The sequence below is a fragment of the Dendrobates tinctorius genome, unplaced genomic scaffold (genome assembly GCF_039654945.1).
Source record: "Dendrobates tinctorius isolate UK_male_01 unplaced genomic scaffold, ASM3965494v1 ptg000139l, whole genome shotgun sequence".
In the NCBI taxonomy this organism is placed as follows: domain Eukaryota; kingdom Metazoa; phylum Chordata; class Amphibia; order Anura; family Dendrobatidae; genus Dendrobates; species Dendrobates tinctorius.
In genome coordinates this window covers 7,378,625-7,393,657 of record NW_027361807.1, presented here as the reverse complement: position 1 = coordinate 7,393,657, position 15,033 = coordinate 7,378,625, and the positions used below count along the sequence as shown (strand labels likewise).

The 15,033-nt window shown below is 44.0% G+C and overlaps 1 protein-coding gene across 5 annotated transcripts in view; it reads left to right on the top strand.

Moving 5' to 3' along the window:
• Positions 1–11,520, top strand: part of UIMC1 (ubiquitin interaction motif containing 1) — a 273,520-nt gene extending 262,000 nt beyond the window's left edge. For all 5 annotated transcript variants that reach the window (XM_073544992.1, XM_073544993.1, XM_073544991.1 and 2 more), the window contains 2 exons: positions 5,239–5,275; positions 10,992–11,520. In XM_073544992.1, the coding sequence (XP_073401093.1) occupies positions 5,239–5,275; positions 10,992–11,181 (227 nt within the window). In that variant the 3' untranslated portion in view covers positions 11,182–11,520. The remainder of the gene's footprint in view (positions 1–5,238; positions 5,276–10,991) is intronic.
• The last annotated feature ends 3,513 nt before the right edge of the window (positions 11,521–15,033 follow it).

The window sequence follows — 15,033 nt, the reverse complement described above, 5'->3', positions numbered from 1 at the left end:
GCACAACTTGGCACTTGGAGAATAATTAAGGATATTCATGAGACTTCCTATAAGACGTTTCTTTTTGTTATTCATTTTACAGAAAACCACTCATTGCCTCTGTGTACTTCTTGTCTTGTGTTCTTTTGTAGACCCTTTACCACAAGCATGTAGTAGAGATTCGCTCATTACTAGATTTTTCCCCTGTGAGCACTTTCTTAATGAAAATCATTTTAACAGACTTTTCTTTGCTTTTGTTGAGGCCAAACAGGGACATAACAAAGCCAGCCTCTGTTGGAAGAGTATGTGGCCTTTATTCTAGGTTTGTCAGTTTTTACTAAATAGCCATCACATGAAGTTTCCTGGCAAAATCTACCCTTGCATGACTTACTGCTTTTCAGATGGGCCAATTTATCATATGATATAAATGTATTTATTTTTCATTCTATGACCGTCCTAAACCACCATAGCTGACAATTTTAAATAAAAAGATTCGGAAATGAATCATGCTGCATGAAATATATGACACGAGAGGAAAGGCTGTGATGAGGGACTTACATCTTATTTTTTTTTTTTTTTTTTGGAGTATACTGTTTAAATGTTCCTAAAATTCATAGAAAGCGTCTAGTGAAGTCAATTATGTTGGGCCACCCCTCCAATTGATGCTGATGCAAAGCCCAGGGGACATTTGGAGACTCATTTGCATACGGAACAGAAATTGTTAAAACTTTTTTCTGAGGTATACTTTATTACTGCTCCTAGATAATTGCTATGTTCTGAAATGTTCCTTCGTCTCCTATATAGTGACTTAGGGGTGTTAGACCTAATGACTGGTTCCCTATAACCATTACTTGCATGATAAACAGGGCTGTGGAGTCTGTAAGCCAAACCTGCGACTCCGACTCCTCAATTTCCCTTATTCCGACTCTGACTCCACGACTCCGACTCCCACATATATTGCTTATATTTAATTGAAAAATTTATTGTAGTACAATGTGAACATCAGACATTTAATCATTTCTATGATCCAAAAATCAAGATATTTAGATAGAACAGAATATATATTTATTGGAATACAACTTTAGAACACAAAAAACTGTAATAAATTGTAAATATGTACTACACTGTATACATGTACATGTATACGGTACAGACCAAAGTTTGGACACACCTTCTCATTCAAAGAGTTTTCTTTATTTTCATGACTATGAAAATTGTAGATTCATTCTGAAGACATCAAAACAATGAATTAACACGTGGAATTATATAATTAAAGTATGAAACAACTGAAAATGTGTCTTCTATTCTAGAATCTTCAAAGTAGCCACCTTTTGCTTTGATTACTGCTTTGCACACTCTTGGCATTCTCTTGATGAGCTTCAAGTGGTAGTCACCAGAAATGGTCTTCCAACAGTCTTGAAGGAGTTCCCAGAGATGCTTAGCACTTGTTGGCCCTTTTGCCTTCACTCTGCGGTCCAGCTCACCCCAACCATCTCGATTGGGTTCAGGTCTGGTGACTGTGGAGGCCAGGTCATCTGGCGTAGCACCCCATCACTCTCCTTCTTGGTCAAATAGCCCTTACACAGCCTGGACGTGTGTTTGAGGCCATTTTCCTGTTGAAAAATAAATGATGGTCCAACTAAACACAAACCGGATGGAATAGCATGCCGCTGCAAGATGCTGTGGTAACCATGCTGGTTCAGTATGCGTTCAGTTTTGAATAAATCCCCAACAGTGTCACCAGCAAAGAACCCCCACACCATCACACCTCCTCCTCCATGCTTCACGGTGGGAACCAGGCATGTAGAGTCCATCCGTTCACCTTTTCTGCGTCGCACAAAGACATGGTGGTTGTCTCAAATTTGGACTCATCAGACCAAAGCACAGATTTCCACTGGTCTAATGTCCATTCCTTGTGTTCTCTAGCCCAAACAAGTCTCTTCTGCTTGTGGCCTGTCCTTAGCAGTGGTTTCCTAGCAGCTATTTTACCATGAAGGCCTGCTGCACAAAGTCTCCTCTTAACAGTTGTTGTAGAGATGTGTCTGCTGCTAGAACTCTGTGTGGCATTGACCTGGTCTCTATTCTGAGCTGCTGTTAACCTGCGATTTCTGAGGCTGGTGACTAGGATGAACTTATCCTCCGCAGCAGAGGTGACTCTTGGTCTTCCTTTCCTGGGGCGGTCCTCATGTGAGCCAGTTTCTTTGTAGCGCTTGATGGTTTTTGCCAATGCACTTGGGGACACTTTTAAAGTTTTCCCAATTTTTCGGACTGACTAACCTTCATTTCTTAAAGTAATGATGGCCACTCGTTTTTCTTTACTCAGCTGCTTTTTTCTTGCCATAATACAAATTCTAAGTCTATTCAGTAGGACTATCACCTGTGTATCCACCAGACTTCTACACAGCACAACTGATGGTCCCAACCTCATTTATAAGGCAAGAAATCCCACTTATTAAACCTGACAGGGCACACCTGTGAAGTGAAAAACATTTCCGGCGACTACCTCTTGAAGCTCATCAAGAGAATGCCAAGAGTGTGCAAAGCAAAAGGTGGCTACTTTGAAGAACCTAGAATATAAGACATACAGTATTTTCAGTTGTTTCACACTTTTTTGTTAATTATATAATTCCACATGTGTTAATTCATACTTTTGATGCCTTCAGAGTGAATCTACAATTTTCATAGTCATGAAAATAAAGAAAACGCTTTGATTGAGAAGGTGTGTCCAAACTTTTGGTCTGTACTGTGTGTGTGTGTGTGTGTGTGTGTGTGTGTGTGTGTATGTGTATATATATATATATATATATATATATATATATATATATATATATATATATATATATATATATATATATATATATATATATATATATATATATATATATATACACACACACACACACACATTATGACTTATCTTGGCTAAGATAAAGCCTAGATCCTCAGGCTACATTCACACTATGGGCGTAGCCAGGATCAAACCTGGGGGGGGGCAGAACGTCATGCTGTTCCGCAGAATTTCATACTGCGCACACCAGCTGCTGCAGAAGCTCATACTTCACACCCCTACACTTGAAAATAAAGCCTGCACCTTAAGAAGATGTGGTGATGAATGTTCTCTATTTATTCCAACTGTCAGTTGATGTTGATGTTACTGAAGACGAGCAATGCCTGTCCTGGGCGTCCTTTTGGGCAGCTATGAGGTGTACCTGACTGGTGCTAAAAAAAAGGAATGTTAGTCTGTGTGCTATCCGGTTTTCATTCTTTTTGGTACAGATATGATATGGATAGACAGATATGGATAAATGGATATATAGAGCAGATTTCTAATCTGCTTTTGCTATTGAAAACATTATCTATGAGCTCAAAAACCTTTCAGGTGATGCGGTTTTTTTAAAAAGCTGATCTGCTTTTGCAACTGAAAAACGTATCCTCATAAAACGCAGGGAAAACGCTGTGTGTGAATGTAGCCTTAGATCAGGAATAGAACAGTCATTTATAGGACATTTCATAACTTTCCCAAATTCCTATGAAAAAATCTTCAGCATATTCTGCATTGAACTACTGTACCCAATTTATTATATACAGTATATTAGGAGTCGGTCCATTTTATACCGACTCCAACTCCGACACCACCAAAATGAGCACCGACTCTCCGACTCCACAGCCCTGATGATAACTATATGAAAAAAAACTTGGAAGGTATCAGAGAAGGCAAATTCTATAAGTTTCTTGGAAAAAAAAAAAACTATAGACCTAAACACCAGCACAGTTATTTCTCTACCCCATTAGGTTAATTTCCCATGATGAGTTTTTGACACTGTGTATTTTCACTGCTCAAAGACAAGCAACGCCTTACAGTTCCAGCCAAGTGGATGGGATTTATAGAAATCTTATGCCCACTGGATTTTTTAGGCTTTGTATCCTGGCCTCCAGTGCATCTTTAAAATCCACAACATGTTCATTTTTCTTGTGCGTACCCTGTGTTTTATGTGCATTCAGTATTTACCCCATAGACTTGCATTGAATGCGTCAAATCCATATTCACGTGTTTTTACTGTGTTTACAGAAATGCACTAAAAATGCATGAAATCCGCACGTGACTGTATCCATAAAGTTTTGTTAAAGCCACATGCCAGGAAGCATCAAAAACATGACACACCAAAAAGAGGCAAAAACCGCAGTGTCAAATACATAATAAAAACGCACTCAAAAATGCAAAGAAACACAAGTAACGTAAGTTAGCCAATAAATGCAGAAATGCTGCAGAAAATGTGCAACATCAAAATCTTATCTTGGGAATGTAGCCTTATAGTCACACTTTTCATAAAAGGATGTGTACTAGAGTACATATGTACAGTAACATTCCTTTTAATACAGCATCTAGTTTTTTCTAAAGTTCTGATGGTCTTCTTACTGGCTCACAACAGTTTAGAATATTGGTTATTAGCATTTTGAGTCTTCCCTTGTGTGCCGATGCAGTTTTAAAAAAAAAAACGGAATGCGGCACTCGCCAGCTTGAAAATATTTCCATTGTCTTTTTAATTCACCATTTGTGCTAAAAACAAGGTAATGGAAACAGGTAGGTTATAAGAGGCATGCGGGGAAAGGAGGACGACGGCCGTTTCGCGAGTGTTTTCTTAAAGGGGGACCCGTTGAAGCGAACATTCACGAAACGGCCATTCTCCTCTTTCCCCCGCATACCTCTTATAACCTGTATGTCCATTATCTTGTCTTTAGCACAAATGGTGAATTTAAAAGACAATGGAAATATTCTCAAGCTGGCAAGTGCCGCATTACTTTTTTCTTTAAAACTGCATTGACATGTTGAAGCTTTATTCATGCTGAGCACCACATACCAGCAATTTTTCTGCAGAGTTCAGTGCAAAGTGATCGTGGGTCTGAAAAGGTGTTGATTTTATACCCTAGCTGCCATTCATTTTCTCTTGTTTTTGGAAATTTGCTTCCCTAGTGTGCATTTCTTATCCTAATAGATGATGTATGTTTGATAAACCTCCTCCTATCATGTCCCATTATTGTCATACAAAGGAATGTAACCATGTAGGTGAATTAGTGACTATACTCTATACTGTTAATTATCGTTAGTAACCTTCTATCCATACAACCCTACACACTGCCTGAATAGTGGGTGGTTAACAAATATGTAGTAAAGTGACAATTTAAACTGACTTGCCATTGCTACACTGTATTGCATATAATGGGTGACATTTATTATTTCGCTTCTGTTTTCCTATGTAGAATCAAATTGTAATGAGCCAGAATCGTCCAATCTGAGGTAAGTCCTATCAGAACGGATCACTCATACATACACACGTGGTCAATATTGTTGGTACCCTTCGTTTAATCACAGAAAAACCCACAATGGTGACAGAAATAACTTGAATCTGACAAAAGTAATAATAAATCAAAAATATATCAAAATTAACAAATGAAAGTCAGATATTGCTTTTCAGCCATGGTTCCACAGAATTTTTAAAAAAATAAAACTCCAAAAATAGGCCTGGACAGAAATAATTGTACCCTTAACTTAATATTTTGTTGCACAGCCTTTTCAGGAAATCACAGCAATCAAACGATTCCTGTAACTGTCATTGAGAAATCTGCACCTCTCGACAGGTATTTTGGACCGCTCGTCAAGGGCAAACTGCTCCAGTTGTTTAGTGTTTGGAGGTTGCCTTTTCCAGACGGCATGTTTCAGTTCTTTCCAAAGATGCTCACAAGGATTTAGGTCAGGGCTCATAGAAGGCCTCTTCAGAATAGCCCAATGTTTTCCTCTTGGCCATTCTTGGATGTTTTTAGCTGTGTTCTGGGTCATCATCCTCTTGCAAAACCCATGATCAGCGACTGAGACCAAGCCTTCTGACACTGGGCAGCACAATTATCTCTAGATACCCTTGTTAGTCTTGAGATTTCATTGTACCCTGCACAGTATCTAGACACCCTGTGCCAGATGCAGCAAAGGAGCCTCAGAACATAACAGAGCCTCCTCCATGTTTCACAGTAGGGACAGTGTTCTTTTCTTGATATGCTTCATTTTTCCATCTATGAACATAGAGCTGATGTGCCTTGCCAAAAAGTTCCATTTTGTCTCATCTGTCCATAGGATATTCTCCCAGAAGCTTTGTGGCTTATCAAGATGTAGTTTAGCAAATTCCAGTCTGGCGTTTTTATGTTTCTTTTTTTTTTTTTTTTTTCAAAAATAGTATCCTCCTTGTTCGTCTCCCATGAAGTCCACTTTGGCTCATACGACGGATGGTGCGATCTGACACTGATGTTCCTTGAGCTTGAAGTTAACTTTTAATCTGTTTAGAAGTTTTGTTACCATTCGTATTATCTGTCTTTTTTATTTAATTTGGCCACGTCCAGGGAGGGTGGCTACAGTCACATGGAGCTTACATTTCTGAATAATATGTGCAACTGTAGTCACAGGAACATCAAGCTGCTTGGAGATGGTCTTATAACTTTTACCTTTAACATATTTGTCTATAATTTTCTTTATAAATTCCTGAGACAACTCTTTCCTTCGCTTCCTCCGTTCCATGTTGAGTGTGATACCAACCAAATAGCACAGTGAGTGTCTTTAGCCCTCTATGCAGGCCACTCACTGATTCCAAGATTGTAGACACCTGTGATGCTAATTAGTGGACACACCTTGATTTAAAATGTCCCTTTTGTTACATTATTTTCAGGGGTACCATTGTGGGGAGGTTGACCTGACAGAGGCACGCAGATCAAGAAAGAGGGTGCCATATTGAGAGTGACCATTAGAGGGCAGTGGGGAGCTTGTATAGGGTAGTTATATAACTACCATGAGAGAGGTTATGTAACTGCCAGAGGTCGAGGTCACTCTCATTGGTCAGAGATGACTGTCAGGTGACAGTGGGCGGGGCTACCTAGGCTGTGAGTATAAAAACTGAGGTAAGCTTCTAGAAGCTTGAGTCAGCCAGGGGAGCTCACTAGAAAGGAGAGTCTGCTGCGCAGTGGAGAGCCCTCAGTAAGCACCAGACAGTAGAGACGGTCACGGGGGGTGGCCCAGAACACAGTAGCGACAGACTGAGACGGCCTGAGGGTTACTTACACCGGTGTACTCTGAACGGGGAAGCGCTGTGGTGGAAGTGCCTAGGGCAGCCACAGTGAAGAGAACCACAGAGGACACCACGACTGTGGAAATTAGGAAAAGAAAGTACCCCGGGTCTGTGTATTAAGGAACTGTGAAAATCCTGTAACAAAGTCCTGGAAGTCGTTGAAGAAAGGTGAATAAACACCAACCTGTTGAATGCACTTTTTCTGTCTCAGTCTCCAGCCTGTTTGCGCTAAGGAGTGGGTCACCCCCCCAGTTCTGTGGGATCAGCACACATTCCCCGCCTATCAGCAGCACCACCACATCATCGTCTCATCTCCCTCAGCCTTGCCCGAGACGCCTACATTTGGCGTAGTCGGCAGGATTGTTGCCGCCAATACAACATCTTCAGCGGCAGGCCTGCCACCAAGTAGCAAAGGCCCCCAAGCTGTGCGGGGTGAAGAATTGTTTCGTTGTTGTTCCCTGTGGATTACAATTTAAAAACTGGACTGTGGATTGCTGGCTGCCAATAAAATGGCTGTGGTGATTTGGCGCCCAAAGAAAGAGAAACAGAAAATCCGCCCCTGGAGGGAATGGTGTTCGTCTGAAGAGAACTGTTCCCCCATGTTGGACCCTGGAAAATGGGTGGAGAAGCCCACCGCCGCACCCCCCCAAGAATGGGAGTGGCCCGGGTGGAGAGACCTGCTGTGGCTGTTTGGCACCATTCGGCTACTGGACCTCGGACGGCATGAGGCGCTGTAGCTATCGGGGTATCGGACGCCAGGAATGGCGATGGCGCCAGTAATTGGAGACACGTCGGAAGACATGCTCAGGGAGCTTCCCCGCGGAGCTGTTGGGCCTGGAGGCCGACCCTGTTGGACGGCGGGGTGAATATCTGCAGCCGATGAAGGAGCGGTGGGAGAGTCTGCTGGAAGCCGCGGCGGCTGGGCAGGTGAGCGGGCCCCCGGCCCTGCCGGTGACACCCCAGGCCAACCCCGTCCCCACACACCATGCAGCAGACAGACCACGGGGCCTTGAACACCGATCCTCGGCCTCCCCGCCCATCTCTTTACACTGTGGTGCCTCCCGCTCTGAGCGGCGTGACCACCGTCAAGCTGACTTCCAACGTATCGGTCCCACTCCCGGCCACTACTGAAATCGGGCCATCAGTTGCAGTGTCTGACTTACCGGAAAGTGCGGCCGCTGCTTCATCTGTGGCCCTACCTGAGATTGCTTTGTCGGAGCCCGTGGAAGCCTTGGTACCAGCTGCGGCCTCCCTTGCAGCCACGCCGACGTCACTGTCAAAGCCGGCTGCGGCCTACTCACTATCGGAGCCTGTGGCCGCTTCTGTTCCGCCCTCGACCGCGACCCGCCCACCGGCCTCTGCAGCCTATACCGGACGCTCTGACTGGGTTGCGGAGGTCATTGAAGGAAAAAAGGCCAGAGAGCGGGAGATCTGGGGGCTGCTGCATGAGAAAGGAGAGGCTGGCATGTCTGTTCCACGATCATGCGGGCGGCTGGTATATTTGGACACTGACAAGGGCTATGGCTTTATTAGAGACAACACCAGCTACAAAGTTTATCTAAACGTGGCCTCCATCAGACATGGCCGGCTTCCTCCACCGGGAGATTTAGTCTCCTACTGCAAGGAGTTTTGCCCCCGCGGCTATTACGCAGTAGCGTCACCGCCTACCCTGAGGGGTACAAGCCTCCATAAAAGGACAAGGACTCCTGGGCCTCAGGCATCAGGGACACTCGAGGCCCAGAGGTATTTTTGGCATCCCAGAGACTCCGCGGCTGTGGAGTCCCCCTGTTATGGCGAGACATCGGCCGCCAGGAGGTGGCCCGGAGCACCTACTGCATTGAACTGCCGGGACTGTAGTGCACCGTTGTACAATGAGGGGACTGTTCCGCGTTCCCGTAGGAAACATAGCCTCCTGGTGCATCAGGGATGCTTAATGAGAGTGTTCTATTTAAAGGAAGGGGGGCACCCCTGGCCTCATCTGGTTGACATGTTTTTAGTGTGTTGTGTTTTAAAAAAAAAAAAAAAAAAGAGTTCTGTTTTGATAAAAACATATTGCAACAAATACGAAAAGTGTGTAGTGCATTTGAAATGTTAGTGTTATTTATTGTAAAAAGAAAATGTATGTTCAGCAGGTCCCGGGTACGGAGAGCATGACGACAGGACAAGAAGGAGACAGACAGACTGGGTACATGTGTAAGGGGTCTGTGTGACCAGGGGTCTGTGTGACGAAGGGGTCTGTGTGACCAGGAGTCTGTGTGACCAGGAGTCTGTGTGACCAGGAGTCTGTGTGACCAGGAGTCTGTGTGACCAGGAGTCTGTGTGACCAGGAGTCTGTGACAATGGGGTCTGTGTGACCCAGACGCCGACCATGACAGTGCCAGGTCTCTGACACCACTTTCACCCCAGGACGAGATTGTCGAGGACGACAATGGTTAAAGGAAGGGGAATGTGGGGAGGTTGACCTGACAGGGACTCAGATCAAGAAAGAGGGTGCCATATTGAGAGTGACCATTAGAGGGCAGTGGGGAGCTTGTAAAGTGTAGTTATATAACTGCCATGAGAGAGGTTATGTAACTGCCAGAGGTCGAGGTCACTCTCATTGGTCAGAGATGACTGTCAGGTGACAGTGGGCGGGGCTACCTAGGCTGTGAGTATAAAAACTGAGGTAAGCTTCTAGAAACTTGAGTCAGCCAGGGGAGCTCACTAGAAAGGAGGGTCTGCTGCGCAGTGGAGAGCCCTCAGAAAGCACCAGACAGTAGAGACGGTCACAGGGGTGTGGCCCAGAACACAGTAGTGACAGACTGAGACGGCCTGAGGGTTACGTACACCGGTGTACTCTGAACGGGGAAGTGCCTAGGGCAGCCACAATGAGGAGAACCACAGAGGACACCACGACGGTGGAAACTAGAAAAGAAAATACCCCGGGTCTGTGTATTAAGGAACTGTGAAAATCCTGTAACAAAGTCCTGGAAGTCATTGAAGAAAGGTGAATAAACACCGACCTGTTGAATGCACTTTTTCTGTCTCAGTCTCCAGTCTGTTTGCGCTAAGGAGTGGGTCACCCCCCAGTTCTGTGGGATCAGCACACCTTTCAGCAGCACCACCACATCATCGTCTCATCTCCCTCAGCCTTGCCCGAGACCCCTACACCATCATTTCTGTCCAGGCCTATTTAATGAGTTTTTTATTTTTTTTTAAATTCTGTGGAAGCATGGTTGAAAAGCAATGTCTGACTTTCATTTGTTCATTTTCATAGATTTTTGATCTATTATTACTTTTGTCAGATTCAAGTTATTTCTGTGACCATTGTGGGTTTTTCTGTCATTAAACGAGGGGTACCAACAATTTTGACCACATGTGTATAATCCATAGGATGCTTTCACACTGCGTTCTGGCAGGTGTTCATTGGTCCCATTGGGGCTTATGTCCGAACCCTCTCGCAAAATGGGATTCGGTCGTATGCATAGACTATAATGGTGCCGACAGAAGCCCTGCAAATCTTGGAATTCTTGCCTCTACGTTTGATTAGCCAGGGCTGGATTAAGGTCATCATTGCAGTGTGATGCAAACACAATGTCATGCCACGGCTATACTTTTCTGTATTTTGAGAAAATTGTTATAGTGATTCATTCTACCTAAATGTTTTCAAATGGCAATACACTGCATCCATTATTGTGTATGGGTACGTTCTTTGTATACAGTGTCAGATCAGATCTACAATTGAAGTGTCATTCATAAATGTAGTTTACTGTGCTTTTTCGCTTTGATCATTTTATGCAAATAGTTTCACTGTGCTTCTTTTTGGGGGAATATGAAGCCTATTTAAAATATATAAAATTGATTAAATCCATAGCTAATGCACATAGCTAAAAAAATATTTCTCCTGTATTTGTTGATTATATGCAGCCCTCCCAGACATGAGCATGTTGACCGTTCTAGCTCTGAGCATGAGGACCTCAGCGACTCCCCAATCAGATCTTTTGTATCAATCTCAGAAGCCACAGATTGCCTTGTTGACTTCAAAAAACAGTTCAGCCATCGGCCTAGCGGCAGAAGAGCCAGTCACCGGGGACGGGGCAAGAAACGCAGGATATGACTACAGATCTATGTTACAATTCCGGACCAAATATTGACTGTTGGCACAATCTGTAACACATAACTCTTGTCTATAGTTTTACAAGAAGTGACTCCAGTATGATATTATACACAAGAACATATTAATTTTCCACTGAAAGAATATGCCTGAAGTTTCATGCTTGTGTATTATAATGTTAAGCAATACATTGCCTGGTTAAGTGCCTGCATTTGTAAAGTTATAATTTGTGATATTTTATTTCCTTATGGTACACAATGAAAGTTTATATTTTCTGCTGATATTATACCACTTCAGATGACAATCTTGATGAAACAATAAAATGGCAGCAAGTTCTATTTACCATTGTATACATTTTACTTTGTCCACAATTTTATGTTTATTTTATGATTTTATTTTTGCGCTTTACTGATATAACCATCACTGTCCCCATTGGGGTTCACAATCAAAATTTCTGTCTATATCTAATTTCCTATCAGTATGTCTTTGGAATATGGAAGGAAACTGATCAGTGGCGTAACTACAAAGTTATGGGCCCCAGTGCGAACTTTCAAATGGGCCCCCACATGCCAAAATACACGCACATCTCCGCTCCGTACACCTCGTACACACGGCTCCGTACACCTCGTACACGCGCGGCTCCTCTCCATACACCTCGTACACACGTGGCTCCGCTTCATACACCTCGTACACACGCGGCTCCGCTTCATACACTTCGTACACACACGGCTCCGCTCCGTACACCTCGTACACACGCGGCTCGGCTCCGTACACCTCGTACACACGCGGCTCGGCTCCGTACACCTCGTACACACACTGCTCCGCTCCGTCCAAAGTTGTACACACACAGCTCCGCTCCGTCCAAAATTGTACACACAGCTCTGCTACATCCACACTGTAAACCCCTCCTGACCCCACACAAAAACTTCACCTCATCCAGCACCATGATAAGAACCAGCACAGCAGAGTCCTGCAGACACCGAGGCCCCTGACTCCTCCTCATCACAGGTCTGTGCGCACATTAGAGAACAGCCTAGCAATGTCATTTCAGGCTATTGGAGGCTGCGGTGGGTCTCTGCGGGAGGGCGAGGATGGGGTGCATGAAGGGGTGTGGTGGCTCAGTGCAGTGGGGGAAAAATAGACTCCCGGGCAGGACGCAGGTGGGGGTCAAAAATGGGACTGTCCCGCGAGAATCGGGACTCTTGGGAGATATGGTCTGACCTGCTGGGCCCCTGACTTCCCCCGGGCCCGGTCGCAATGGCGACTGCTGCGACCATGATAGTTACACCCCTGAAACTGATGTACCCTGAGGAAAACCACACAAACATGGGGAGCAGAACATGCATACTTCCTGTAGATGCTGTCCTTTGTGGGATTTGGACCCTGTAGGTACAGATAAGTTCAGAAATATTTGGACAGTGACAGAATCTTCGTGATTAGGGCTCTGCGTGCCACTAATTTTTATTTTAAATTAAACTGAGATGCAATTGAAATGTAAACTTTCAGGTTTAATTAAAGGGGTTGATTAAATCTATCCTGTGACACGTTTAGGAATTGCAACCATTTTTCTACAAAACCTTATCATATTAGGGGCTGAAAAGTAATTGGACAAATAAACTTTACCATAAATAAAATGTTCCTTTGTAATACTTTGTGGAAAATCCTTTGCAGGCAATGACTGCGTGTAATCTGAAAGCCATGGAATCATCAAACACTGGGTTTCCTCCTTTGTGATGCTTTGCCAGGCCTTTACTGCAGCTGACTTCAGTTGTTGCTTGTTTGTGGCTCTTTCTGCCTTTAGTTTTGTCTTAAGGGCATGTCACACTAAGCGATATCGCTAGCAATATCGCTATAACTTGTGACGTTATAGCGATATTGCTAGCGATATCGCTGTGTCTGATACTTACCTACGACCGGCTCCCCCGCCGGTTATCGCTGATCGCGCGAGAACGTCCTGGACTGTTTCTCATCTTCAGCTTCCTGCGGCGCTTCCTGCTGTGACTATGAGCAACGCGTGGAGCCGGGCGGGAGGACGCAGGATCGCCTGGTGTGACAGGTAAGTAGCGATCCCCGTCCCCAGCGATGTCGCTGGTGAGATCTGCCTGTGTGGCAGCTCACTAGCGACCACTTAGCGATGTACCAGCGATCCTGACCGCGTCCTATCGCTGGTCGGGATCGCTGGTACATCGCTAAGTGTGACAGGGCCTTTAAGTATGTGAAATGCTTGCTCAGTGGGGTTGAGATGTGACTTGACCATGGCAGAATATTTCACTTCTTTGCCTTAAAAACTCCTGGGTTGCTTTCACAGTGTTTTGAGTCATTATCCATCTGTACTGTGAACCGCCGTCCAATCAACTTTGCTGCATTTGGTTCAATCTGAGCAGAGAGTATAGCCCTGTACACTTCATAATTCAATCGACTGCTTCTATTTTCAGTCACAGCATCAGTAAACACTAGTGACCCCTTGCCACTGGAAGACTTGTATGCCCATGCCATCACACTGCCTCCACCATGTTTTACAGAGGATGTTGTGTTCTTTGGATCATGAACTTTTCCAAGTCTTTATGCTTTATTCTTCCTATCATTCTGATGCAGATTAATTTTAGCTTCATCTGTCCAAACACTGCTTTTCCAGACCAGGGATGGTTTCTTTAGGTGTTTTTTGGAAAGTCTTATCTGGCCTTTCTGATTTTTACAGCTGATAAATGGTGTGCACCTTGTAGTGAGCCCTCTATATTTGCTCTTATAGAAGGGAAGTGCTCCAAAATGTGTATCTTTATACAGTTAGGTCCATATATATTTGGACAGAGACAACATTTTTCTAATTTTGGTTCTAGACATTACCACAATGAATTTTAAACAAAACAATTCAGATGCAGTTGAAGTTCAGACTTTCAGCTTTCATTTGAGGCTATCCACATTAAAATAGGATGAAGGGTTTAGGAGTTTCAGTTCGTTAACATGTGCCACCCTGTTTTTAAAGGGACCAAAAGTAATTGGACAATTGACTCAAAGGCTATTTCATGGACAGGGGTGGGCAATCCCTTCGTTATGTCATTCTCAATTAAGCAGATAAAAGGCCTGGAGTTGATTTGAGGTGTGGTGCTTGCATTTGGAAGGTTTTGCTGTGAAGGAAACAATCGGTCAAAGGAGCTCTCCATGCAGGTGAAAAAAGCCATCCTTAAGCTGCAAAAACAAAAAAAACCCATCCGAGAAATTGCTACAACATTAGGAGTGGCAAAATCTAGTTTGGTACATCCTGAGAAAGAAAGCAGTGGTGAACTTATCAATGCAAAAAGACCTGGGCTCCCACGGAAGACAACAGTGGTGGATGATCGCAGAATAATCTCCATGAGAAACCCCTTCACAACAGCCAACCAAGTGAACAACACTCTCCAGGAGGTAGGCGTATCAATATCTAAATCTACCATAAAGAGAAGACTGCATGAAAGTAAATACAGAGGGTTCACTGCACGGTGCAAGCCACTCATAAGCATCAAGAATAAAAAGGCTAGACTGGACTTTGCTAAAAAAAAAATCTAAAAAAGCCAGCACAGTTCTAGAAAAACATTCTTTGGACAGATGAAACCAAGATCAACCTCTACCAGAATGATGGAAAGAGAAAAGTATGGCGAAGGCGTGGTACAGCTCATGATCCAAAGCATACCACATCATCTGTAAAACACGGCGGAGGCAGTGTGATGGCTTGGGCATGCATGGCTGTCAGTGGCACTGGGTCACTAGTGTTTATTGATGATGTGACACAGGACAAAGCAGCCGATTGAATTCTGAGCTATTAAGAGCCATACTGTGTGCTCAGATCCAGCCCAATGCAGCCAAACCGATTGGTCGTTG